This window comes from Geotrypetes seraphini, chromosome 2 (genome assembly GCF_902459505.1).
Source record: "Geotrypetes seraphini chromosome 2, aGeoSer1.1, whole genome shotgun sequence".
Taxonomy (NCBI): Eukaryota; Metazoa; Chordata; class Amphibia; order Gymnophiona; family Dermophiidae; genus Geotrypetes; species Geotrypetes seraphini.
Window position 1 is genome coordinate 526,328,598 of NC_047085.1, and position 27,951 is coordinate 526,356,548.

The 27,951-nt window shown below is 44.1% G+C and overlaps 1 protein-coding gene across 5 annotated transcripts; it reads left to right on the plus strand.

Annotated features, from left to right (window-relative positions):
- Positions 1-26,912, plus strand: LOC117354764 (zinc finger protein OZF-like). 5 transcript variants are annotated; one of them, XM_033932711.1, is made up of 4 exons: positions 1-59; positions 2,069-2,137; positions 5,236-5,362; positions 14,707-16,216. In XM_033932711.1, exons 2-4 carry the CDS (start codon positions 2,123-2,125, stop codon positions 16,059-16,061), a joined length of 1,497 nt encoding a protein of 498 aa, XP_033788602.1. In that variant the 5' UTR covers positions 1-59; positions 2,069-2,122; the 3' UTR covers positions 16,062-16,216. The 5 variants fall into 5 exon arrangements, with proteins under 5 accessions (XP_033788602.1, XP_033788606.1, XP_033788601.1 ...); XM_033932715.1 differs by lacking the exon at positions 1-59 and adding an exon at positions 25,839-26,912 and having other exon boundaries at positions 2,002-2,137; positions 14,707-15,573; XM_033932710.1 differs by lacking the exon at positions 1-59 and having other exon boundaries at positions 2,002-2,137.
- Positions 26,913-27,951: the final 1,039 nt, after the last annotated feature.

Consider the following 27,951-nt stretch of genomic DNA (forward strand, 5'->3'; position numbering starts at 1 on the left):
GGCAGTGGATGGAAGGAATTGAATGAGAACATGAAGAAAGCAGAAACCAGGCAATAAAGGTAGGAAAAAAATTCTTTTTTTTTTTTTGCTTAAGGATAAAGTAGTATATTAGTTGTGTTGATAAAAATTTATAAACATTAGAGGCTCTGGTAGAAACCCGTTTACAAAGTATGTATTCTTCCCAATTAATATTACCAAATTAATAAAGTCTTTTTGCTTATTTTTAAATGGGTTTCTACCAGAGCCTTTAATTCAGTAGCATAATTAAATGAAATAACTATTTCTGTAGTTTATAGGGACGGGCGGGGACGTAGGGGATTCCTCGCGGGGGCGTAGGGGATTCCTCGCGGGGATGGAGGGATTCCTCGCGGGGACGGGTGGGGACGGAGGGATTCCTCGCGGGGACGGGTGGGACTTTGGCGGGGACGGGTGGGATTTCTGTCCCCGCGCAACTCTCTATCTGGGACCTAATTGAGGCAAGCAGGGAGGGAGAGGGGAGTAGAATGCACTGATTGGTGAAATTTATCCTCTGCGTGGAGTGAGGGGAGGAGTTTCACTAAAATGCTCCCACACAGTAATCCCTGTGATGAAGGACTGAGGTTGCTAGAGTAGAATATGGAGCGCTGGATCTTTTTGAAAAATCAGATAATATCTACATCTGAACTTCTCACTAGAGAATGACACGGGGACTGTTTACCACGGTAAACCATGGTCACCGCAGGACTGGAGACATTTGTAATTGGTTTACCGCAGGAATGGGGACAAAACCTTTTACCACCCCGCGGGAAAGGGAACATGGGAGCGGTGAAAAGTCTTGCTCCTGTGGTAAAAAAATTGCGCCCATGTCAGACTCGGCATCTTCTCCCCAGCTCCTCTTACGTCTATTATACTTTCAGGAGCCAGCCATGCCACGATGAAGACAAAAGGAACCTAAAACCAAAGCCTGAGACCAATGTGATTTGAAGAATAAAATTACCAGACAACAAAAAGAAAAAAAATAAATGGATTTTATATTTTGTGATTAGAATATTTCAGATTTGAAATATGTATCCTACTAGAGCTGGTATTAGACATAACTGAGGTCCACAAAGCCCAGGCTGTGCTTCTTTAGCTTCCAGCTGGCTTAGGGCTCTCTCTCTCTCTCTGATCAGGGGGCAGTTGCCCTAGTTGCTCTCCCTAACACTATTCCTGCCATGTGTGACTGAAGTATTCTGTTAGCGTGATTTTTCTATGTAGCATTCTGTAGTAATTAGGTTTGTTCAGTTTTCACAATAGTGAAGGGGATATTTGCGAAAGGGAGGGGGAGACAGGGGTTTTGTTGATTCTTGCTCTCTATTAGTTGTATTTATAAATATACTTCAATAAAATAAGTTCAGTATAAAATCATAACTATTCGAGGCTTGTGCAGGTGGGATCTGACAGTTTGCAGGGCAGGGACAGGGACTTAGATTGCGGAGATGGGGCAAAGACGGGGTCTGAGCTCATGGGGAAGGGGCGGGAATGGTGATAAAATTTTTTCCCCTGGTAGTCATTCTCTATTTCTCACATCTCTGTCACAATGTGACTACTGCAGTCCCTCTGGTGCCCATGTGGGAAATGGCAGCAGTCAGAGGACTACATTTCCCAGCATTCACTCTTCTCTTTGTAAAGTCACTTCCTCCTCAAATGGGTGGGGCTTGTACATTCAGGACCTCTCTAAGGTAGCAAAGTCCAAAGCCTGCAGGCAGGGAAGGAGGGAGAGGGGAGTAGAATGCACTGATTGGTCAGAGTTCTCCTGTGGGTGGAGTTTCACTAGGATACGCAGGCACACAGTAAAAACCGTTTGGTAAATGGCAGCTGTCAAGAGCACTACATTTCCCAGCATTCACTCTTCAGCCTGAATTACCTCTTCTCTTTGTGAATCCACTTCCTACTCAAAGGGGAGGGGCTTGTACATCCATGTAGCCATGCAGGCAGGGGGGGCAGTAGAATATACTGATTGGTCAGAGATTTCCTGTCTGTAAAGTGAGGAGGAAGAAAAGGAGGAGTTTCACTTTTCCTTTCCCTTTGTCTCTTTTCCCTCCATTAGGAGAGACCCTGATTCCCAGCAAAGTGCCTGTAGGGAGGGAGGCAGGGCAGGAGGATGGCTGCTCAGCAGGTAGGAGAGAGACTGGCAGAAGGTGGGTACAGGGGATGCAGAAGAAGAAAAGAGCCTGGCACAGCTCCCTCCACTCCCCAGGCTCTTCTTCCTCATTCTCCTCCTGCTTTAGGACAATCTCACTTTCTGCTTCCTGGCACAGCTCCCTCCACTCCCCAGGCTCTTCTTCCTCATTCTCCTCCTGCTTTAGGACAATCTCACTTTCTGCTTCCTGGCACTGCTCCCTCCACTCCCCAGGCTCTTCTTCCTCTTCTCCTCCTGCTTTAGGACAATCTCACTTTCTGTTTCTGGCACTGCTCCCTCCACTCCCCAGGCTCTTCTTCCTCTTCTCCTCCTGCATTAGGACAATCTCACTTTCTGCCTCATTCTCCTCCTGCTTTAGGATGCTCTCACTTTCTGCTTCCTGGCACTGCTCCCTCCACTCCCCAGGCTCTTCTTCCTCTTCTCCTCCTGCATTAGGACAATCTCACTTTCTGCTTCCTGGCACTGCTCCCTCCACTCCCCAGGCTCTTCTTCCTCTTCTCCTCCTGCATTAGGACAATCTCACTTTCTGCCTCATTCTCCTCCTGCTTTAGGATGCTCTCACTTTCTGCTTCCTGGCACTGCTCCCTCCACTCCCCAGGCTCTTCTTCCTCTTCTCCTCCTGCATTAGGACAATCTCACTTTCTGCTTCCTGGCACAGCTCCCTCCACTCCCCAGGCTCTTCTTCCTCATTCTCCTCCTGCTTTAGGACAATCTCACTTTCTGCTTCCTGGCACAGCTCCCTCCACTCCCCAGGCTCTTCTTCCTCATTCTCCTCCTGCTTTAGGACAATCTCACTTTCTGCTTCCTGGCACTGCTCCCTCCACTCCCCAGGCTCTTCTTCCTCTTCTCCTCCTGCTTTAGGACAATCTCACTTTCTGTTTCTGGCACTGCTCCCTCCACTCACCAGGCTCTTCTTCCTCTTCTCCTCCTGCATTAGGACAATCTCACTTTCTGCCTCATTCTCCTCCTGCTTTAGGATGCTCTCACTTTCTGCTTCCTGGCACTGCTCCCTCCACTCCCCAGGCTCTTCTTCCTCTTCTCCTCCTGCATTAGGACAATCTCACTTTCTGCTTCCTGGCACTGCTCCCTCCACTCCCCAGGCTCTTCTTCCTCTTCTCCTCCTGCATTAGGACAATCTCACTTTCTGCTTCCTGGTACTGCTCCATCCAATCCCCAGGCTCTTCTTCCTCTTCTCCTCCTGCTTTAGGACAATCTCACTTTCTGCTTCCCGGCACTGCTCCCTCCACTTCCCAGGCTCTTCTTCCTCATTCTCCTCCTGCTTTAGGACAATCTCACTTTCTGTTTCTGGCACTGCTCCCTCCACTCCACAGGCTCTTCTTCCTCATTCTCCTCCTGCTTTAGTACAATCTCACTTTCTGCTTCCCGGCACTGCTCCCTCCACTCCCCAGGCTCTTCCTCATTCTCCTCCTGCTTTAGGACACTCTCACTTTCTGCTTCCTGGCACTGCTCCCTCCACTCCCCAGGCTCTTCTTCCTCATTCTCCTCCTGCTTTAGGACAATCTCACTTTCTGCTTCCTGGCACTGCTCCCTCCACTCCCCAGGCTCTTCTTCCTCATTCTCCTCCTGCTTTAGGACAGTCTTACTTTCTACTTCCTGGCATTGCTCCCTCCACTCCCCATGCTCTTCTTCCTGATTCTCCTCCTGCTTTAGGACGCTCTCACTTTCTTCTTCCTGGCACTGCTCCATCCACTCTTCTTACTCATTCTCTTCCTGCTTTAGGACACTCTCACTTTCTTCTTCCTTGCACTGCTCCATCCACTTCCCAGGCTCTTCTTTCTCATTCTCCTCCTGCTTTAGGATGCTCTCACTTTCTGCTTCCTGACACTGCTCCCTCCACTCCCCAGGCTCTTCTTCCTCTTCTCCTCCTGCTTTAGGACAATTTCACTTTCTGCTTCCTGGCACTGCTCCATCCACTCCCCAGGCTCTTCTTCCTCGTTCTCCTCCTGCTTTAGGATGCTCTCACTTTCTGCTTCCTGGCACTGCTCCATCCACTCCCCAGGCTCTTCTTCCTCGTTCTCCTCCTGCTTTAGGATGCTCTCACTTTCTGCTTCCTGGCACTGCTCCCTCCACTCCCCAGGCTCTTCTTCCTCATTCTCTTCCTGCTTTAGGACAATTTCACTTTCTGCTTCCTGGCACTGCTCCATCCACTCCCCAGGCTCTTCTTCCTCGTTCTCCTCCTGCTTTAGGATGCTCTCACTTTCTGCTTCCTGACACTGCTCCCTCCACTCCCCAGGCTCTTCTTCCTCTTCTCCTCCTGCTTTAGGACAATTTCACTTTCTGCTTCCTGGCACTGCTCCATCCACTCACCAGGCTCTTCTTCCTCTTCTCCTCCTGCTTTAGGACGCTCTCACTTTCTGCTTCTTGGCACTGCTCCCTCCACTCTCCAGGTTCTTCTTCATTCTCTTCCTGCTTTAGGACAATCTCACTTTCTGCTTCCTGGCACTGCTCCCTCCACTCCCCAGACTCTTCTTCCTCATTCTCCTCCTGCTTTAGGACAATCTCACTTTCTGCTTCCCGGCACTGCTCTCTCCACTCCCCATGCTCTTCTTTCTCATTCTCCTCCTGCTTTAGGACAATCTCACTTTCTGCTTCCTGGCACTGCTCCCTCCACTCCCCAGGCTCTTCTTCCTCATTCTCCTCCTGCTTTAGGACACTCTCACTTTCTGCTTCCTGGCACTGCTCCCTCCACTCCCCAGGCTCTTCTTCCTCTTCTCCTCTTGCTTTAGGACAATCTCACTTTCTGCTTCCTGGCACTGCTCCCTCCACTCCCCAGGCTCTTCTTCCTCATTCTCCTCCTGCTTTAGGACACTCTCACTTTCTGCTTCCTGGCACTGCTCCCTCCACTCCCCAGGCTCTTCTTCCTCATTCTCCTCCTGCTTTAGGACAATCTCACTTTCTGCTTCCTGGCACTGCTCCCTCCACTCCCCAGGCTCTTCTTCCTCATTCTTCTCCTACTTTAGGATACTCTCTCCAAGAGCAGAGGTTGAATATCTGATCTAAAATATTCTGAGTTTTCCCTGTGTTCCTGAGTGTGTTTCTGGTTTGTCTTTCAGATGTGGGTGACATTTGAGGACGTCGCTGTCTCTTTCTCCCAGGAGGAGTGGGAGTATTTAGATGACGGGCAGAAGGAGCTTTACCAGGAGGTGATGAAGGAGAATTATGAAACTGTGATGTCTCTAGGTAAGGATTGCATGATTAGGGAGTGATTGTATGTGATGATCGTAATGTGGCCAAACAGGTTGAAAAGGTGACAGCGAAAGCTAGAAGGATGCTAGAATGCATAGGGAGAGGTATGGCCAGTAGGAAAAAGGAGGTATTGATGCCCCTGTATAAAACTCTGGTGAGACCTCATTTAGAATAATGTGTACATTAAAAAAGATATAAAGGATGGAGTCGGTCCAGAGGAAGGCTACTAAAATGGTAAGGTTTATGGGGAAAGACTTAAAGATCTCAATCTGTATACTTTGGAGGAAAGGCGGGAGAGGGGAGATATGAAAGAGACGTTTAAATACCTACGTAATGTAAATGCGCATAAGTCGAGTCTCTTTCATTTGAAAGGAAACTCTGCAATGAGAGGGCATAGCATGAAGTTAAGAGGTGATAGGCTCCGGAATAATCTGAGGAAATACTTTTTTAAAGAAATGGTGGTAGATGCGTGGAACAGTCTCCCGGAAGAGGTGATGGAAACAGAGATTGTGTCTGAATTCAAAAAGGCCTGGGAAAAGCACATGGGATCTCTCAGAGAGAGAGAGATAATGGTTACTGCGGATGGGCAGACTGGATGGGCCATTTGGCCTTTATCTGCCATCATTTTTCTGTTTCTATAACCATAAAGCTGTATGACCTCACAATGCAGGCAGGGCCAGATTTAGATGAAAAGAGGCCCTAGGCTATTCCACTTCTGAGGCCCTTTCACCTCCCATTTTTAAGTTTGTAAATTACATGAGAGATAATAAAATACATCATCCCCCTTCCACTGAAACCCCCCTCCCCACCCTCCCTCCCCTGATGCCAGTCTGGGCCGCCCTGTCCTGACGGATCCACATTTTGCCTCTCCCCGCGGGGCTGGGCTTTGCCCAGCTGTTTCCAGACTGACATTTTTCCCTCCCCTATCCTCCTCCCAGGGCGAGAAAAAGAAAGGGAGAAGCCGAGTCGGCGCCCCCGTTGCGGCTGGAGCCAATTCCAATCCCGAAGCGGAACCGAAGTAACCGGGGAGCAGCTAAAACCTGAACCGGAGGCAGGATCGGATCGGGGACCGGCGCGTGCCCCCACCCGGGGCTGAGACCGATTCCCCTCCAGAGCCGGGAAAGGGGTGGGGGGGAGAGAGGAGCAGCGGGATCCGATCCGGAGTTGAAGCACGTGTGCAATTCGGATTCCCCACCCCGGCTGAATTTTGAAGAGTCGCTGGCGCAGGCGCCGTGAGGAGTGGCACAGAAGCACACCTCACGCCACCAGGACTCAACAGTGCATGCGCGCTCTAGGATTTTATTATTTATGATATAATCATGAAAATATAAAATAAAGCACGTAATAGAACTTACTTAGAAGTCCACGAAATGAAGATATTGTCACAAAAAAAGTTTTCAATAGTCTATAAACACTTCACTAAAGTATTGAACCTACTGAACTCAAAAGGCGAGAATCAAATGATCGTGTACGCAATCCTAAAATAAGAATCTTTTCTACTAACATTAACACGTGTTTCATATTATCGAAGTAACACGAATCTAACCGAACGTCGGGATATCAATAGGTCTGTTCGTTTGTCTGTTCCAATCTTTATTGATGCAAGAACAAACGAGAGCTTCGTAGCATAAGGCACGTCAATATTTGCCATAGCAATCAGTGAACGTATGAACTATACTTTGGTGCAATCTGGAATATACAAACGAGCCGAACGCCTTGATCTTAACCAATACATTTTGTTAATTAGTCAGATGCGTAGAATTTCTCCTTATTTTTGGTTCAGTGTTTTAGCGTTCACTGTTTTTAGAATAGTGTAATTTTAATTTTGCTAACAATTTGAATGTAGGCCCCTCTTGATCTTGAAGCCCTAGGCTGAAGCCTAGTTAGCCTATAGGAAAATCCGGCCCTGAATGCAGGTAAAGAGCCTTAGCCAATAGGGAGAGGAGGAGATAGTGAATGCTGCGTTTGGCCATTTGGCCTTTATCTGCTGTCATATTTCTATGTTTTTATGTTACTTAGGCCATGACCTATACCAGCATCCTTTGCTGATTTTTAAGCAAGGGCCATTTTGGGTCCAAAAGATGTAAAGGAGAGGCGACGAATATGTCCCTGCTTTGGGTCATGACACCAATAGCACTTCTCAACCTTCAATCCTTCCATAACACCTGGCTTTGCTCATACATTCAAAAACAGATAAACCCTATGCAAATACGGGAGCACAAAATCCTAATATATACAAATGAAACCATAAAATGCCAGACTCTGTATGAAGTAGAACAGTGTTTCTCAACTTCTTTAAGCCAAGTACCCCCTAAAAGTAATAAATATCAACCAAGTAACCCCACCCAGGCTCCATCCCAGACTCCACCCCCATAATAATAGTACTAATTTTAATGCAATTTGTTCCATCCATTTTTCACATACACACAATATAATCTTGTTAACAATACATTTTGGTAACCACAAAATTAAAAAGCTCACTGTACACAGAGAACATATATGTTAATTATCATTTATATTTGTTTTTGTTTTTCAAAGAAGTCAAGGCAGATGACTTTAAAATATGCAATGTCACCTCAGGAACAGCTACCAAACAAATAGACAAATATAGTGCAAAAAATAAATAGCAGATATAAATTCTCAAAACGGACACATTTCGATCACTAAATTGAAAATAAAATCATTTTTCCTACCTTTGTGGTCTGGTGATTTCATGAGTCTCTGGTTGCACTTCCTTCTGACTGTGCATCCAATCTTTCTTTCTTTCTGCCTCCTGCACGCTTCTACTTCGGACCTCATTCCCTTCACCCAATCAACAACTCTCTCTGTCCCTCCATGAGTCCAACTTTTCTTCCTCTCTCTCCTCCATCCCTATTGGCAACATGTCGACCTCTCTTTCTCATTCCCTCCCTTGCTGCAAATGGAGTGGGGAAAGAGAGAGATCCATGATGTATCTCTCCCACCCCTTCTACTGCCAGATCCAATATTTGTTGTACAATCCCCCTTTATTTTGGGACTAGTGGGTTGTGTATTCCTTTCCACCAGGAGCTAGGAAGCCTCAGATGATTGAAGTCTTAATTCCTCCCTCTGATAGCATACCATGGAGAATGCCCCTTGGACACCATTCATGTCTTCCTACAAGCCAGCCTGTAAGAACTTATCTATTCTGCTCATGTTTCTTTTGGTATTTTTTCAGTATTTTCTTTCACGGTTTTGCCCTCGTGCTGTGGAGGTTCTCTGTGGGGACGTTTTTGTGATTGGAGATCACAGACTATTGGAGAACATCTGCTTCTGGGGGTTTCCTGCTCTTCAGTAAGCCCCCTGGACAGCTTGCAAGTCAGATCAGATCTATGCATAATCCTATTGCACAAGGAGAAAAAAAAAAAATTGAATTCTACTTACCCAAATGAAATCATCAGGAAGCACCAAGATGAGCCCCCAAAATGTAAGGGTTGTTAGTGGCCCCCACAATATATGGTTGGTGGGGTCACTTGAGAGGCGCCCTTACAAACGCCAGGTCCCAGGTTCAGTTCCCTCACAGATGATTCACCAGGAGTAGAATCAAATACGAAACACAGCCAGAGGTGGTTGCATAAAGAATATATTATAGAAATAGGCTTACAGAAAAGTAGTATTCATAGGCATTACAACAATTAAGCATTACAATTAAGTAGAGAGCAAAGCAGTTTCCCTGCCTTACATAGTTTAGAGGCAGAGACAGAGAGTTTGAAGTTCTAGGGAGAGCCAGAGAGAGAGAGAGAAAGGGGGATGGGGTGATAGTCTAAGTTTCGGGTTCCAGAGATCGGCCAGAGAGAGAGAGAAAGAAAGAAAGAAAAAGAGAGCCAAGACCCAAGAAAAGAGAGAGGGGTGATGCTGCGAGGGGGCTTTTATAGCTTGGAATCCTATTCTGAATATAGAAAACTATTGAGCTTCAATAGAAGTTAAATCTCCCCCTCCTTAGTAAACTTGTGCTAGACAGCCGAAGAATAGGCTATGGTCAAATGTAATTTCCAGTCTGCCTCTGACAATAGTTTCTGATTAACTTTAGTTATCTGTGCACCTGGACCCATTGTCCTAAGCACCCTCTTAATCAGACATTAACACATTAACACCTTTTAGCTAATCATGATTCAATCAGGGCTATTTAACACCGTCTTTTCGGGCCATATGAAACAGTCTGCCTACACTCAGGGTCTATCTGCATTCACATGCCAGAGTCAGATTGATATAATTTCCCATAGGCCTTCGCTGACATTAGTAAAAATGCTGAATGGTAGCGATAGCTATGCTGACAGTATGTCTCTTAGCTTTTTGCAAGAGATCAAGGTAAGTTTAAAGTTTCATTAATTGTAACAAATTAAGCATTGTGTGATACTGAAAAGCTTGAAAATCAAAAAATTCAAAAACAGAAAAACTAAACACTTCTAATGCTGAAGTCTTTTTGGCCGATTAAGTCATTAGCCTCTGTAGTCTGAGGAGAGTTTTCCCCCGATAGTTTTCTGAGTCTTTTTTTCTCCAATTATTGAATTCACTATTTGCTAGTACCGTATTTTTCACTCCATAAGATACACTTTTTTTCCACCCAAAAGTGGAAATCTCGGTGCGTCTTATGAAGCAAAGGTACAAATTTTGTTACCCTCCCCCCATACCATTGCAAAACCCGCCCTCCACACCAACTTTCTAAACCCATCCACCCGCTGCTGCAGCACCACTTTTTTTTAACCCCCCGGTCCGTCCATCTTTCATGGCCGTTCCCCGTTTTTTACCTGGTGGTCCAGCGTCCAGCCAGCTCCTCATTTCCCAGCCAGCAGTAAAACAAATCAGCAGCAAGCTTTATGCTCTCCCGCTCGACCCCATACTGCTTTCTGAATGGCTGCCAAAGGTTCTTGTTGGCCTGGGGCTGGCTGGCTGGCCTGGAGCTGGCTGGCTGGCCTGAAAGTGGCTGGCTGGCCTGGAGCTGGCTGGTTTGGGGCTGCCTACCATTTGACGTGCCTACCACTAGATGTGCCTTGTACCCTGTCCCGGCCTACCACCAGAGGGAGGACAGGGTACAGGGCACACCATTTGGTTCAGAATTTTTTTTCTTGGGTTTTCCTCCTCTAGTGGTGGGTGCGTCTTATGGTCAGGTGTGTCTTATGGAGCAAAAAATACGGTATATAGCTTTTGTTGGATAGTATGTTGGTAGATAGTGAAGGCAGTGGTATTCTTTTAGGGTTTTTGGTAGACCCCTGATAGGTCCCTAAGGGTGGCTATAACTATGGCTAAACTGTATCCCATGAATGAGGAATTCCAGCAAATGTTTGCTATGCCAAAACTGGACTCCCTGGTAATTCAGGTGACCAAACACACTTCCCTACTTAGTGAGGGAGGGGTGGTTTTAAAAGATCCACAGGACTGCAGAGTAGATATGGTCCTCCGGAGGCAGTTTGAGGCTTTGGCCTTAGGAGTTAAGGCTGCAGCTGCAGCCTCCTTCATGGCATGCACCTCTCATTCTAGGCTAAGAATCCAGATCCTGATGGACTCTGAGCCCCTTCCTCAGCTGTACCGGGCAGATCTTTAGATCCTTGCCCAGAAATAGCTAAGGAGAAGAAGAAGAAAAAAAAAACCCCCACAAATTTTTAGATTGAATCAGGTTGGGCAGACTAGATGGACTATTCTGGTCTTTATCTGCTGTCATCTACTATGTTACTATGCACATCATCACCCTTGAAAACCATTTCCGGTTCAGGTAGATCTCTTACATCATCTTCCGTAAAGACCGAAGCAAAGAATTCATTCAGTCTTTCCGCTATGGCCTTATCCTTCCTGAGTGCCCCTTTCTCTCCTTGATCATCCAACAGTCCCACGGATTCCTTCACAGGTTTTCTGCTTCTGATGTACCTTTTTGAAGATAGGTGTAACATTCGCTATCCTCCAGTCCTCCGGGATTACCCCTGTTTTTAAGGTTAGGTTGCAAATCTGCTGCAGTAACTCCGCTGTTTCGTCTCTGAGCTCTTTCAGTGTTCTCGGGTGGATTCCGTCTGGGTCCGGAGATTTGTCAGCTTTTAGTCGATGTTTATCTCCATGCATGATAATTTTCCCTCTTGATCTCCCCTGAAGATTTTTTCCGGTTCCAGCACGTTGGATGTGTCTTCTCTTGTAAAGACCGACGAGAAGAACATGTTTAGTCTGTCAGCCACCTCTTTTTCCTGCTTCACCACTCCCTTCTTGTTGCCCTCATCCAGAGGTCCCACCTCCTCCCTCGCCGGTTGCTTTCCTTTCACATATTGGAAGAATGGTTTAAAATTTTGTGCTTCCTTAGCTAGTCTCTCTTCGTATTCTTTCTTTGCTATTCTGACCATTCAGTAATGTAATGTAATGTAATTTATTTCTTATATACCGCTACATCCGTTAGGTTCTAAGCGGTTTACAGAAAATATACATTAAGATTAGAAATAAGAAAGGTACTTGAAAAATTCCCTTACTGTCCCGAAGGCTCACAATCTAACTAAAGTACCTGGAGGGTAATAGAGAAGTGAAAAGTAGAGTTAGAGGAAAAATAAAAATAAAATAAACATTTTAACAAGACAGCATTGATCTAAATACTTTGGAAGGTAGAAGAGAGGAGAGAAAGGAATAGAAGCAGAAGGGGGCGCCGTTGAACAGTAGAATTCTGGAGAAATTTAAATGATAGAAATAGAACAAAACAAAGACAAAAGGCAAAACAATAGATAAGATTAAAGATAAATCATAAGCTGGAAAGAAAAATAAAATAAAACTTTGTCTTCAATCCACGGTATCAGCGTCAGTGATGAAGTGTAGCAGGTAAGTTTAGGAGGAGCGATTGACGTTTCCAGAAAGGGCTTCTTCAGGGAAGAGACTTGGCAGACACTCTTTTTGTTGCTTCCTGTGCTCTTTCCAATTTTCTTCGGTTTTGTCCTTTTTCCACTTCCGAAATGTCCTTTTCTTGTCTCCTATCACCTTTCTTTACTTCAATGGTTATCCATGCCGGGTCTTTTGTTTGTTTCTTTTTGCATCCTTTTCTAAATCTGGGTATATACAGGTTTTGCGCCGCGTTTACCGTGTCTTTGAATAAGGACCAGGCTTGCTCCACAGTCTGCGCCTTCTTGGAGCTGCTTTTGAGTTTTTTTCTCACCATTCGTCTCATGGTGTCATAGTTCCCTTTCTTGAAGTTAAACGTTGTTGCATTGGTTCTCTTCCCTTTTGGTAATCCTACTTCCACTTTGAACTGGATCATGTTGTGGTCACTGTTACCTAATGGACCCACTACTTCCACTTCCTTTGCAGGTCCTTTCAGCCCGTTGAGGATTAGATCCAGAATCGCTGACCCTCTTGTTGGTTCCTTGACAAGTTGTTCCATGAAGCAGTCTCGTACAGTCTCCAGGAACTCTGTTTCCTTTGTACATTTTGAAATTCCAAGACTCCAGTCTATGCCAGTGCTTGTGTTTCTTCCTATTTTCTTCATTCGCATCCTTTTTCCATTCTTTAAAGGATGTTTTTTTTAGCTCTAATAGTCTCTTTTATGTCACCTTTTAACCACACCCTCTCTCGTTTCCTCTTCTTTCCACCTTTGTTGATACGTGGAATACATTTGGTCTGGGCTTCCACAATGGTATTTTTAAATAACATCCACGCCTGATTTACAGGCCTCACCTTTGTAACTGATCCTTTTACCTACTTTTTAACCATTTTCCTCATTTTACCTACAGTAGATTTCTTTTGCAACGTCATTCCCAGTATCAGCTCAAATTTGATCACGTTAAGATCACTATTTCCCAGCAGACCCAACACAGTTAACTTTTGTACTATGCCTTGCATTTCACTAAGGACCAAATCAAAAATAGCTCCCCCTCTTGTTGTCCGATGTTCGACCTCATAGCAACTGCAAAGAACAAGGCGGCAGATTGGTTCTTCAGTCGCAGAGATGAGCCCAGAAGTGCTAATCTAGATGCCTTGTTCAAACATGGCTAGAAACCGGGCTGCTGTACGTGTTTCTCCCTTGATCCATGATAGGCCAGGTGATCCACCGTATAGTTCATCATAAGGGAACAGTAGTTATCATAGCACCAGATTGGCCCAGGTGCCCATGGCATGCGGATCTCGTACACTTATAAAAGGAGTGAAGTCCAGAATTAATCTCTCAGGGGCTGATTGACCTAGAAGATCTAGGATGCTTTGGTCTTATGGCATGGCTCCTGAGAACGCAGCTCTAGCCTGTAAAGGGTACTCAGAAGTAGTCATTGCTACTCGACTTAGTGCCTAAAAGCCAACAACAGTTTCGGCATATGCTAAGGCATGGGAGACATTTCAGTGCTGGTGCAGAACACAAAAATTAGAACCAGGCAATGCCCCCATCTCATCCGTATTGGAGTTCTTGCAGGAGAGCCTTGATAAGAAAATGGCAGTGGTGTGAGGAATTCCCCGTACCCTTCCTTCTCATGTCTCCTTCTATAGGGTTGTCACTGGCTTTGGTATGAACTGAAGAAGGCATCAGAGACTGGGGAGAAGGAGGAGGACCTAAAAAGCTGTGGTTGACATCTTCTGCAGAATGCTCCCGAATATGCGAGGATAACCTATGGTTCAGCATACCTATCTACTGGAAAATATATTATCAAGATAAGAACCTAATCTCTTTGTGTGTGGGGTGGAGGGGCAGGTAACCCCTACAGTCACAGGTGCAACTCTGCCAACCTTCTGGGCAGACTGGATGAGTCTTGCTGATCTGTTTCTGCCATCAGGTACTATGTTTCCATGATCAGAGGGGTGGCTCTGTCCCTGTCTGACAATTCCTATGCCAAAGCAGTTTCCTTGGTCATGAACACTTCATTAATGCCACCTTCTTTTATTCACTCCTCCCCCCCCCCCCATTCCCCTGATTTATTTAGAATGTGAAATAAAATTCTGTGGTACTAGTACTACTCTTCGTTCAGTCGTGTCCAACCTTTGGATACTCTTTAGGCCAGTCTTCACCATGCTTCCCTGTTTTCCACAGCTTCTTTCAATTGCTTGAAAGACCTTTGGTCTCCCCTGCTTCCTTTTACCACTGACCATTCCGAGTAGCACCTCCTTTTCTAGTGAATTCACCCTCATATAAAGAAAGATCTTTTTTTTTTCTGTTATTATATGGCCTAGCTTGCTTGCTTGCAAATAGTCATTTAAAAGAATGCTTAAAACTCAGCTTTTTGTTGGTGCCTTTTGTTACCTAACTAGTTGGATTAAAATTGTAAGTGATTGTAAGGGTTGTGCAGTGGTGCTTAATTTGTCTTTGCAATGTATTGTGTTTATTATATGTACACATTTTTTTAAAAATAAGTAAAATAAATATGTCTTGTACACAGCAGGTGAAGAGTTCAGCCAGGAAAAGGAGAAAGAGGAGAACGCAGAACACTCTTTAAAGACAGAAGTGCATGAAATGAACCTCAAGGCAGTCAACCTATTTAAATGTTCACTGTGTGATAAAAGCTTCACGCAAGAAAACCTTAGACGTCATGAAAGAAACGACATTGAAAAACCATACAAATGTTCTGATTGTGATAAAAGCTTCAATTTTAAGGAACAACTCAGAACTCATGAAAGGATGCAAGCTGGAGAAAAACTATATAAATGCTGTGAATGTGATAAAAGCTTCAAACGAAAATATACCCTCAGAATTCATGAAAGAATCCACTCTGGCGAAAAACCATATAAATGTTCTAAATGTGATAAAAGGTTTAACCAAAAGCAAAACCTCAGACTGCATGAAAGAATCCACACTGGAGAAAAACCATATAAATGCTTTGAATGTGATAAAAGCTTCCCTCGAAAAGAACACCTCAGAATTCATGAGAGAATCCACACTGGAGAAAAACCATATACATGTTCTGAATGTAGTAAGAGCTTCAATGCAAAACCTGACCTCAGAGTTCATGAGAGAATTCACACTGGAGAAAAACCATATACATGTTCTGAATGTAGTAAAAGCTTCAATGAAAAACGTGCCCTCAGACTTCATAAAATAATCCACACCGGAGAAAAACCATATAAATGTTCTGAGTGTGATAAAACCTTTAATCGAAAGCGTAACCTCAGACGTCATGGAGGAATCCACACTGGACAAAAACCATATAAATGTTCTGAATGTGATAAGAGCTTCAATATAAAACGTGACTGCATTATTCATGAAAGAATCCACACTGGAGAAAGACCATATAAATGTTCTGAATGTGGTAAGAGCTTCAATCAAAAATATAACCTGAGAATTCATGAAAGAATCCACACTGGAGAAAAACCATATAAATGTTCTGAATGTGGTAAAACGTTTAATCAAAAACCACATCTCAGATTGCATGAGAGAATCCACACTGGAGAAAAACCATATAAGTGTTCTGAATGTGATAAAAGCTTCAATCAAAACCGTACTCTTAGACTTCATAAAACAATCCACACTGGAGAAAAACCATATACATGTTCTGAGTGTGATAAAAGCTTCAATCGAAAATGTACCCTTAAACTTCATGAAAGAATCCATACTAAAGAAAAAGCATATAAATGCTTTGAATGTGGTATGAGCTTCAATATAAAACATGATTTCATTCTTCATGAAAGAATCCACACTGGAGCAAACCCATATATAAATGTTATTAATGTGATAAATGCTTCAATCAAAGAAGTGGTCTTAGAAGTCATGAGAGAGTCTACACTGCAGGATATATAACCTAAGAGTATTGACGAAAACAAAGAGGTTATGACTTCCCCGTTCTGACTGATATAAAGCTGGATACATGAAACCAGACACAGTGGTAAAAAAAAAAAAAAAGATCAGAATGGCATTAAATCAAAGATCACTTCAAACTGAAAAAAAAATTCCCTTCAGGAGTAAATATAAGAACATAAGAAGTTGCCTCCGCTGGGTCAGACCCGAGGTCCATCGCCGCACCCGCGGCGGCCCATTACAGGCATGACCTGTAATGTGATCCTTCTCTAATCCCTTTTATCCTTCTATCCATACTCTGTCTAAAACCTATCTCTACCTCTATCTGTATCCTTCAATCCCCCTATCGTTCAGGAATTTATCCAGTCCTTCCTTGAACCCCTGTAGTGTACTCTGTCCTATCACAAGCTCCAGAAGCGCATTCCAGGTGTCCACCACCCTCTGTGTAAAAAAGAACTTCCTAGCATTGGTTCTAAAATTGTCCCCTTTCAGCTTCTCTGAGTGCCCCCTTGTGCTTGTGGTTCCCAATAATCTGGAGACGACCACCTGTGTACGTCCCCTTCCACCCCGTGGCTCCACAGCTTCCTAAGAAGCCGCTCATGGGGCACCGTGTCAAAGGCCTTTTGGAAGTCGAGATAGATGATGTCTATGGGTTCTCCTTTGTCCATCTGGCTGTTTATCCCTTCAAAAAAGTGCAGTAGGTTCGTTTGGCACGATCTTCCCTTGCAGAAGCCGTGCTGGCTCACTTTTAGTTGTCCATTTTTTTCTATGTGTTCGCAGATGGTGTCCTTTATTAGTGCCTCCATCATCTTGCCTGGGACTGAAGTCAGGCTTACTGGCCTGTAGTTCCCCGGGTCACCCCTCGATCCCTTTTTAAAGATAGGTGTGATATTTGCTATTTTCCAGTCCTCCGGGATCTCCCCAGTTTTCAAGGACAAGTTGCAAATTTGTCGGAGAGTTTCCGCTATTTCATTCCTTAGCTCTTTTTCCATTTTCAGAATCAAGGATCAAATAGTAAGCTCCTGCGACTCAAAAATAAAATGGATAGGCACTGGATAAAGTGATAAGCAGTAGTAATAATCGTATAATGAGAACGAACTTTAGTAACTTCGGCAGTTCACACTGCTCAATAAAAGCTGCATGCCGGAGAAAATCCCCAAATAGCTAATGCACCAGTTCCATCGCTAGTGTTCTCTCATATTTACTAGACACCAAAATTTGTTAATCAAAATATCTCTAAAATATCCCAGTGTCCATCTATAATATATCAATTGCATGCCTGCTCGATGGACAAAACCAGTGAAGATTTGAAATGGCATCCCCAATTCAAAAATGCTCAGTAAAAGCAGAGACTAGCTCAGAAACCTATCTGGCTTCGAATAAGTCTAATGAGAGCCTCGTTTCATTTTCTGCCTCAGGGACATGAAGGGTTCAAGCAAACCGCTACTCTCCAAATTATCTTCAAACCACCAGTTATATAATTGAAGGGCAATATTCCTTCTTTAATGAAGTTGAAACGCCAAAAAGAATGTGAAAAACGTGACATCAAAATGTGATGACATCATCTTCAAAAAACTTTCATGTAAAACATATTTCATGCATTATTCTCAGAAAAAATGCCTTAGAAACATGTATGTAAATAAAACCCTTCTATCTGACCTCATAGAATTTCATTCCAGAAAATTGTTCTCTGTATGTTAAGAATTGATTATAGTCACCACCTTGACTTGAGGAAATGTGTCCTATACTGAACCACTTAATCTCTTGAACAAAACGGATAACCATGGCAGCCAAAGTGCTACGTCTATTCAATTTGCTTCTATGTTCTATGAGACATGTTCTGAGGGTTATCAACAACACAGGTTTTTTGGATAAAATATTGAATAAAGGGGAAATTCTGTACAGGATACCAGTTTCTGCACACCAGCGTACTAAACAGAATAGCGTCTGCCCTAAAGGACAGATGCCCAACCCCCGCCTAACCGTGCCCATGTCACAGGTGCCGGTTAGAGAATCAGGCTTGATCGTGGCAAGGGAATCCCCCAGCTGAGTGCCTGCAGAAGGGAACCCCTGAACAGCCACACCCAAAACAACCCTTCTCTGCCCGTGACACCATCCCCCAGACCCAAACTCCACCCTGACACTCCAAAACCCACCAGACACCCCCCAGTACCTTCTGTAGTTCAGCTGGCCAGAGGGATGCCTACTCCCTCCAGCCGCCAGGCCCGCCACTTCATAATGGTGGGCCTTCCCTTTCCCAGTACATCCTGGGATGCGCTGGGGAGGGGTAGACCCATCATTGTGAAGAGGCAGGCCTGGCACCTGGAGGGAGTAGGCATCCTTCCAGCATGGGAGGGGTCTTAGGTGCTTGGGTCAATCAGGGCCTTAGGCCCCTCCCTGGTGCATCCCAGGATGCCCATTGTGAAGAGGTGGCCTGGCGGTCAGAGGGAATAGGCATCCCTCCATCTGGCCGAACTATAGAAGGTACTGTAGGGAGTGTCTGGGTGGGTTTAGGGGTGGAGGTATCGGGTATGGGGGGAGCCTGCTGGCAGGAAGGAGTGGGCATCCCTCCTAGCTATCATGGGTGGGGGGTTGTTTCGGGGGTTCTGGCACGAGGGAGTGGGCATCCTTCCTGCTGGGAGTCTTTAAGGGAGAGTTTGGGGGGGTGGCAGGAAAGAGTGGGTATCCCTCCTGCCGGCTAACTTGCGGTGGGGTTCAGGGGTTCCCTGCTGCAGTCAGCTTAGTGGCTGCATCTATTTGAAATATAGGCCAGCATTTTAATGGCTTACATTTCAGGTGTCTATCACAGTTCTAGGGAGATAACTAAGGCCACTTCCGGGCAATACCGCGCCCAGCCTCGGGTGAGCTTAAGTGTCCTTAGGTGACTTCCTGCACCAGTGACAGACACCTATAGAGATTGGCATCCTGATTGGCTGGTTAGACAGCGTTAGGATGCCTACTGATGTCTACAATTGGGATGTCATTTATAGAATTTGCCCCTAAGTGTTCATTAGATTTGAAGGCAGTTATTGGTGAGGCAACTTCTAAACAAACAGAAGTTTTGTCAACTAAATCTTTTATGTGTGTTCAACATGTAACCCGTTCTGAGGTCTTTGGGGACAACAGGATAGAAAATTAATTGAATATATCAGTCCTACTCAACAGATATTTGAATCATTCCCAAAACGTTTAGGAGCAGGAAAAATCCAAAAATTGGACTGAGGTAAGACTTTGCTATTGGTAATGTTTAATTTTGGATGACCCAAGAAACCAATGACATTTCTCAACCTATACTGGTTTTTCCTGATGATTCTGATAGTTCAGGAGTGGCCTCAAATGAAGGGTCAGCTAGGGGGTCATCCATCCAGAGGACGACGACCAAACAAGAGGGATGGATAGGTCCCTGAATTCGTTCCAAGAGTCCCCAAATCGATCAATGGTTAACCTAACTAATAAGGAATTCACCACGCATCTATGTCATTGAACAGATGTAAGAGTGAGTTTTATTTATTTAGGTGTTTCTAAGGCATTTTTTCTACAAAAGATGGATGAAATAGGTTGAAGAATTTGGAGAGTAGCGGTTTGCTTGAGCTCTGAGGCAGAAAACGAAACGAGGCTCTCAGACTTATTCGAAGCCAGCAACCAGATAAGTTTCTGAGCTAGTCTCTGCTTTTACTGAGCATTTTTGAATTGGGGACACCATTTCAAGTCTTCATCAGGTCCTATTTTGAGGCCCTCGGTTTGTTTATCTTAATCACAAAAGTAAAATAAAACAGTTTCTTGATCATATGTTACTATAAAAAGTTTTACCTCATTTCTTTAATAAGACATTCACTCTTTTTTTCTGAGGCCCTCCAAGTACCTACAAATCCAAAATGTGGCCCTGCAAAGAGTTTGAGTTGGAGACCACTGGTCTAGATGGACACTGGATATTTTAGAGATACTTTGATTAACACATTTTGGTGTCTAGTAAATATGAGAGAACACTAGCGATGGAACTGGTGCATTAGCTATTTGGGGATTTTCTCCGGCATGCAGCTTTTATTGAGCGGTGTGAACTGCCGAAGTTACTAAAGTTCGCTCTCATTATACGATTATTACTACTGCTTATCACTTTATCCAGTGCCTATCCAGCTTACTATTTGATTAAATCATAGATTATTTATTTCGTTTCTTTTATATCCCGTCATCCCCAACGAGCTCAGAACGGGTAACAAGATTGACATACATAAATCCTAGACAAATTATGATTTTACACTTGTACAGTAATGTTAGATATAGAGTTAAGTTAGCATACAGTTATTTTCAACTTGAGTTCACCAGAGTGAATCCAGTTCAGTGTACATGACAATACATATGGTTTGAAGGGAGTGACTGGATTTATGAGAAGAGCTAGGTTTTGATTGCTGTGCTGACTACAGTCTTTACCGTGGATTTTATCAGGGGTTTTTGCTGAAAGCAAGAACTCCTCTGAGTTCTATGTATTGACATGCAAGAGGCTCCATTTCAGTCATCCCTTATTTCTGTAATCTTAGTGTTACCAGCCAGACTCTGTATTTGTTGAGCAACTTTCTTTAATCACATGAAAGAAAGAATAAACACTCACAATTAACTTTCACAGAATCTTTTCCAGCTTTCCTACCCAAAAGGGCCTGGGAGTATGTCCATACCTTGTGGAAATAACACTGTTCTCCAGATGTAGATATAAAACTAAACTGTGTTAGATGGTTACAAATAAAGGGTTAAAAAAAACCTTGTGGGAGAATAATGCTAACTCAGGTTCTTATATGTCCATGCAGTCAACAAAAATGGAAAATATTGTCTCTCACTGGAGAAGAAGGGCGGGGCTTCAGCTCTGGGGATGCAGCCTAGCTCTCAGAGAAACAAAGCCCTCTGGGGATTTAAGTCCATAGAGCAACTTTACTCATACATCTTAGCATACACTTATACTAGTTGTTATACAAGGAACTGAGCAAATGCCTACATAAAGTGTAGGCAGGACACTCCCCGTCTGGTATTGGTAGATACCACTATTACTATTTAAACTTAATAATACCACATAGTCCTGTCAAAGTCCATAAGTCATTGAAGCTTGACTTGATGACTTCTGGCTTGTCTTATCTCTGAGGTATGGTAGAACTCTGGCAGTTTCGCTACAGTTTTGTAAAAGGAGGTGGGGTTAATTTTTTGTTGGTTTAGCAATGTTATAATTTCAATTATAATGTGTCATGAAAAACATTTGCTCGGTTTAGTGTTTTGGAGCTAAAAAAGTTTGAGAAACACTGCTTTAGAGTGATCCACTGTAGTAAAATGAAATACACTTCTCCCTCGGTATTCGCGGGGGATAGGGGCAGAGCCGGACTGCGAAGTATGAAAAACCACGAATAACGTCTCGGCTGGCTCTAGCTCACCCCTGCCTCCCTCCTGCCTTCCCGGCTTTACCTGGAGGTCTAGCAGGCTTTCGGGGCAGGAGCGAAATTCCTAAGTTCCTGCCCCGTGCAGATCGCCAATAAGAAATGACTGCCGTGAGTTCCCGTAGTCTCTCGAGAGCCATTCACACTTCAAAAACACTACAGCACTGAAACTGTCTTACTCGACATAATAGATGACTGCTGGCAACTGCTGGACAAGGAAAATGACATCCTACTTGTCCTGCTTGCCTTGAGTTCAGCCTTTGATACCATTGATCCCTCCATTCTCCTTGCAGAAATCTGTATCTGGGATACAGCGCTAAGCTGGTTCCAATCCTTTCTGAGCCAATGATCCCAAAGAGTACTACTCGGCACTAATCTATCCAAATCGAAACAAATCAAATATGTAGTACCACAGGGGGCCCTACTGTCCCCTCTTCTTCTCAATCTCTACATCAAACCAGTACTAGACAAAGCCCAAAAATACCAAATCAACATCCACTCCTTCGCCATGACATCCAACTATACCTACTGCTAGGAGCAAATCGCAACACCCAGACCACAACCTTGCACAACTGTTTATCCAAAATTAAACATTGCATGACCTTGAACAAACTTCAACTGAACTACTATGGACTAGGAAAGAAAAATGCTCGTATACTCTCCCTTCCCTTACCTGGGAATCAGCTACCTTGATGGCAAAAGACGAAGTATGGAGCCTAGGAATTATTCTCAATTCAAACCTATCACTCTCCAAACATATCTCGCTAATAGATTCTTCAACCATAAGAACATAAGACTTGCCTCTGTCGGGTCAGACCGGAGGTCCATCGTGCCCGGCAGTCCGCTCACGCGGCGGCCCCTCAGGTCCAGGACCTGATAGTGCTCCTACCCTAAAACTCACATATGCTTTTCGCTTTTGTCCTGTAGTGTAACCTTCTATCTATACCCTGTAATCCCCTTCTCTTTCAGGAAGTCATCCAGTCCCTTTTTGAAACCCAGTATTGTACTCTGTCCTATTACCTCCTTTGGAAGCGTGTTCCAGGTGTCCACCACCCTCTGAGTGAAGAAAAACTTCCTTGCATTCGTTTTGAATCTGTCCCCTCTCAGTTTTTCTGAGTGACCTCTTGTTTTTGTTGTCCCCGCTAGTCTGAAGAATCTGTCCCTATCCACCCTCTCTATGCCTTTCATGATTTTATATGTCTGTATCATGTCTCCTCTCAGTCTCCGCTTTTCCAGGGTAAAGAGCCCCAATTTGTCCAACCTTTCGGCATATGAAAGGTTCTCCATTCCCTTTATCATCCTAGTTGCTCTCCTCTGGACCCTCTCAAGTATCGCCATGTCTTTCCTAAGGTACGGCGACCAGTATTGGACACAGTATTCCAGATGTGGTCGCACCATTGCTCGATACAATGGCAGGATGACCTCCTTCGTTCTGGTAGTGATACCTTTTTTGATTATGCCCAGCATTCTGTTCGCTTTCTTTGAGGCCGCTGCACATTGCGCCGCTGGCTTCATTGTTGTATCCACCAATACCCCCAGGTCTTTTTCTAGGGTGCCTTTCCCCATCTCCCTTCCTCCCATCGTATAGCTGTACATGGGGTTCCCTTTCCCGATGTGCAAGACCTTACATTTCTCCACATTGAAGCTCATCTGCCATCTTTTTGCCCACTCGCACAGTTTGTTCAGGTCGCTCTGTAGTTCTTCTAGTAGCTTCGCCAGCTCCAAAAGATAAGAAACTATTTCACGGAACAAGACTTCTCCCAACTGCTCTAAGCCTTTGTTTTTACATGCCTGGATTACTGCAACGCCTTATTCCATTTGCATTTCCAGACCGCAAATGCCTTTCAGTTCATTACAGTGTACAAAGAAACAAAGAAACTGTAAAACTAGTGACTTACAAAATTTGCAGAAAACAATTTGTAGTTTTCAATTATAAAATAAATTACTGGATTTTCAATTACCAATAAATTTGGTAAACAATGATGATTTCAACATTTTTCTAAATTGCAAATATGAAGAAGCCAATGATAGGAGCTTACGAAATTCAATGTCCCAACTGGAGGCCTGAAAAGAAATCAATCGATGCAAAAACTTCTTATAAATACATCCTCTTACCAATGGAAAAGTAAAAATAGTTCTATAATCCATAAAGGGCGGTTAGTATTAAAGAAACGAAATTGGACCATTAAGTATCCTGGAATTTGTCCCTGAAGAGCTTTATAACATAAAGTTCCAGATTTAACCCTAACCCTTGCCTCAAAGGAAAGCCAGTGAAGATCTCTATAATATTGTGAAATGTGGTCAGATTTCTTCAGATTTGGGATTCTTTGTAATCTATTTAGATTCTTACGATAACCTATTAAATAGACAGAATTACAATAATCTAAGATGCTGAGCACCAAAGACTGGACTGACAATCTGAATGATGACTGATTGAAATAAGATCGGTTGCCCGCAATTTCCATAATATGAAGAAACATTTTTTTAACCGGCGCATGGGTGAATATCTTCATAGAGAGTGTTGGATCTAAATACAGCCAATAAGACTATTGAAAAACCTGCAAGCCCATGACCCAGTCTCTCACACTGATATCGGCCCACTTTTTTGTAAACCGTACTGATGTTATAACGAAGAAACATGCTGCATTTTCAAAGGCATAAATCCCTCTAACACCCAAATACGTTTCAGACCAACTTCCTCTCTACACCCCAAAGAGAACGCTACGCTCTCAAGATGAAATACGCCGCTCCAACTCCAGACAGCCTGGAAACGATCCTATTTCCATTTCTTACCAATATCAAACCTCTGGAAAAGCCAACCTCCTCTTATCAGAGACTTAAAGGATTTCGTAACTTTAGAAAAGCCGTAAAAACGGACCTTTTTTGCCTAGTCACTCCCCCAATCTTTTCTCCCATCAAAATCGCCTCAGCAGTGCTCTCTACGGCCTGCGACTCAGGGATTTGACACTCAGATATGCCAATCTGTTAGGTATAAACTCTACCCATGCACTGAATGACAAGGTCTCAATTGGCCCACCCCTACTAGACCCTAAGACTACCATCGGACTTAAGTGGTCAGACTATATGAAGCATCCCCTTCCATAGAAACATAGAAAGATGACGGCAGATAAGGGCTACAGCCCATCAAGTCTGCCCACCCTATTGACCCTCCCTATTAAGTCTAATGACCCCCTTAAGTATGATTGTAATTATACTTCCACTCTACTGATCCGCTCTTTCAAGTCTATACCTTACCCGACTGCTCTCCTGATTCTAAAGTGACTCTATCCAATTTTCTTCTTAACAAGACTTTTTATTCTACTACCATAAGCTAGCTTGGCTGTTACTTTTTCAGCATCAGTAAGTAACCCTATATGTAGATATATCATAAGACGCTGTATGTAGACTCCATATTGTAACAGTGAATGTAAACTGTAACCTATTCTGAACTCTTTGGGGAGGATGGGTTATAAATAATTTTTATAGCACTGAAAAGCATATGCAGCGCTGTACTTTTAACATGTAATATATGGTTCCTGCTCAGAAGAGCTTACAATCGAATATGAACAGACAGGACATATAGGGGGTGGGGAGAGGGCTAGAGCTAAGAGAATTAGTTAAATGGGCAGAGTATTCTTGTTTGGCAAGAGAGAGGGCAGACTGGAAGGATTGAAGTAGAGAATGATACAGGGACAAATTTTCCCACCCTCCCCATAGGAACTCCATTCCCCATTCCTGTAAGCTCTACCTTAACCGCACAAGCCTTGAACACTTATGATTTTAAAGGGTTTGAGGCTTGTGCAGATGACGGAGCTTGCAGGAAAATGAGTTCCCGCAGGGACGGGGGACAGTTTTGTCCCCATGTCATTCTCTAGTATGAAGTCAGCATGTGCGCGGGATTTAAGGCAAAGATGTTCAGCAGGCAGTGGATGTTGGAGGTCAGCCAGGGCTGGGGTTTGGCATGCTTTCCAGGAGTGAAGGTATCTAGAGCAGAGGAGAGGAGACAGCTTCATTGACAGACTTATATGAAGGGGCAATAGCCTGAAGGTTCCTAAACGTATAGGTAGCGATTGGCCAGGTTTGCTGGTAAAAAAAATAACCCATAGGACCGATGTCGATGGCTGGAAATCTAATGGATGAGAGGAAGAGAAAAGAAACCTACTCTTGCCGGGTTTAATTTAGATCAGAAGACTATTTCTGTACCAAAAGTTTAGAAGAATATTCTGTATTAGAAAAATTTTCCTTTCTTACCTATTAGTGACAATATTATTGCAGACCAATTGAATTCCTTGTATAGAACTAATTGTTAGCTAATTCCAGTGATGGAAGCTGTCTCACGTAAATATTCTGTACACTCTCTTGTTAGGCAAGGAGCTCGTGAGAAGAGAACTGACAGGCTGCCAGTGCTCACTCCTGAGTCCCCATCTGCTTTGGAATAACGGACATTTTAACTGTCTTGAAGTAATGATTGCAGTCTACAACTGTGACGCACTAATCCCTCCTAAGAACTACAACTCCCACAGTGCACTGTGACTCGCCCATGCAGTTATCCCTCCTAGGAAAAACTACAACTCCCAGAGGGATACTCCCTCACAAGACTCCCTACTAGGAAGAACTACAGCTCCCAGAATGCACAGGGACACCCAATACAATAGTCTCTTATATCCCATGGGAGGGCCTAAGGGATCTGGCCAATCAGAATCTTAGGCCACTCCCAGCGCAGCCCCGCAGATTCTGGATGACCCAGGCACCTCCCCGGTGCATCCCACGATGCACTGGGAAGGGGCAGGCCCGCCATTCTGGTGAAGATGGACAGATGAAGCATTGGGGTGGGTGGCGGGTGTCCGGCAGGAGGGACTTGGCATCCCTCTTGCCGGCAATGCTTGCGGGCGGGGATGGTTCCCCAATTCTCTAACCGGCGGTTATGACAGACGCCGGTTAAAGAATCGTGGTTTTAGGCAAAGACTGGTCCCTTCCATGCCTAAAAGGTCTTGTTTTGGGCGTTTTCGACTTGCGCAAATTTGGGGTCGGTAATAGTGGTGGTCTGGGTGATTAAATGCCTGAACGTACAGGTAGGCCATTCTCGAAAACCCCCACATTTTGGACCTTATTTTTGAGAATGGGCGCCTAGCGTCTTAGGCCCAAAAGAGACAGACGTTTGTTTTTTATTATGCCCCTCCACATGTTTTCTGAGATGGTTTTCAATACAGCTTCAGATAGTACTTACTTTTGGTTTTGGTGCATTTACATATCTTTTACATTTAGTCTTTTAGACGTTTACTTTGCAGATCCCAGAGTGCACTGTGACATACCCAGTGGAGTGGCCTAGTGGTTAGGGCTGCAGCCACGCACTGCTCCGTGTGACCCTGGGCAAGTCACTTAACAATTGCCCCAGGTATGTTAGTCAGTTTGTGAGCCCACTAGGACAGATAGGGAGAAATACTTGAGTGCCTGATTGAAGGAGACCACTTAGCTTATAAGTGGTATATAAATCTATATATATAAAATCGGATGTATGTATGTGCCGCGATCACGCAAAAACGGCTTGACCGATTTGAACAAAACTTGGTATGCAGATCCCTCACTACCTGGGGTGATATGTTCTGGGGGTCTCGCGGCCCACCTGCACACGTGGGTGGAGTTACAAACATAACATCAGATTTCACCCATTCATGTCAATGGAAAAAATGTAAAAAGCTGCCATTCAAAAACGGCTTGACCGATTTGAACAAAACTTGGTATGCAGATCCCTCACTACCTGGGGTGATATGTTCTGGGGGTCTCACGGCCCACCTGCACACGTGGGCGGAGCTACAAACAGAAAATCAGATTTCACCCATTCATGTCAATGGAAAAAATGTAAAAAGCTGCCATTGTCACAGTAATTCAAAAACGGCTTGCCCGATTTTAACGAAACTTGGTATGCAGATCCCTCACTACCTGGGGTGATATGTTCTGGGGGTCTCGCGGCCCACAACTCTATGTTGCTTGCTCAAGGGTGGGTTCACCCAAGAATTTATATGTTCTTGCTCCTGGAGGTGAAACTAAAAATGTTGTTTATAATCAAGTTTTGCGTTAGTTGTATTGTATTCATTTTGTCAAATATTTCACATTATAGTTTGAATATATGTGTGTGTGTGTGTATGTATGTATGTTCCAGCATAACTCTTCAATGCATGGACAGATTTCAACCAAACTTGACATACACATTACTTACTATCTGAGGACAAACACAGTGGGGGTGGGAAGGGGGGATATGTAAAAATGTTTGAAAATGACAGATTTTAGTATCTACCCCATAGTGTTTTCGGGCTCACAGATGACTACTCAGCATAACTCTGAAACGCATGGAGAGATTTCAACCAAACTTGGTACACATATGACTTACTATCTGGGGAAAAATATTGTGCAGGTGGGTCGGGGTAAAATACTGTGGGGGTGGGAAGGGGGTGATATGTTAAAATTATCAAAAGCTACAG

Coding starts and splice junctions, on each gene's coding strand:
- LOC117354764 (XM_033932711.1), top strand. Junction 5,363..14,706: donor TGAAACTGTGATGTCTCTAG/GTAAGGATTGCA, acceptor TCTTGTACACAG/CAGGTGAAGAGTTCAGCCAG.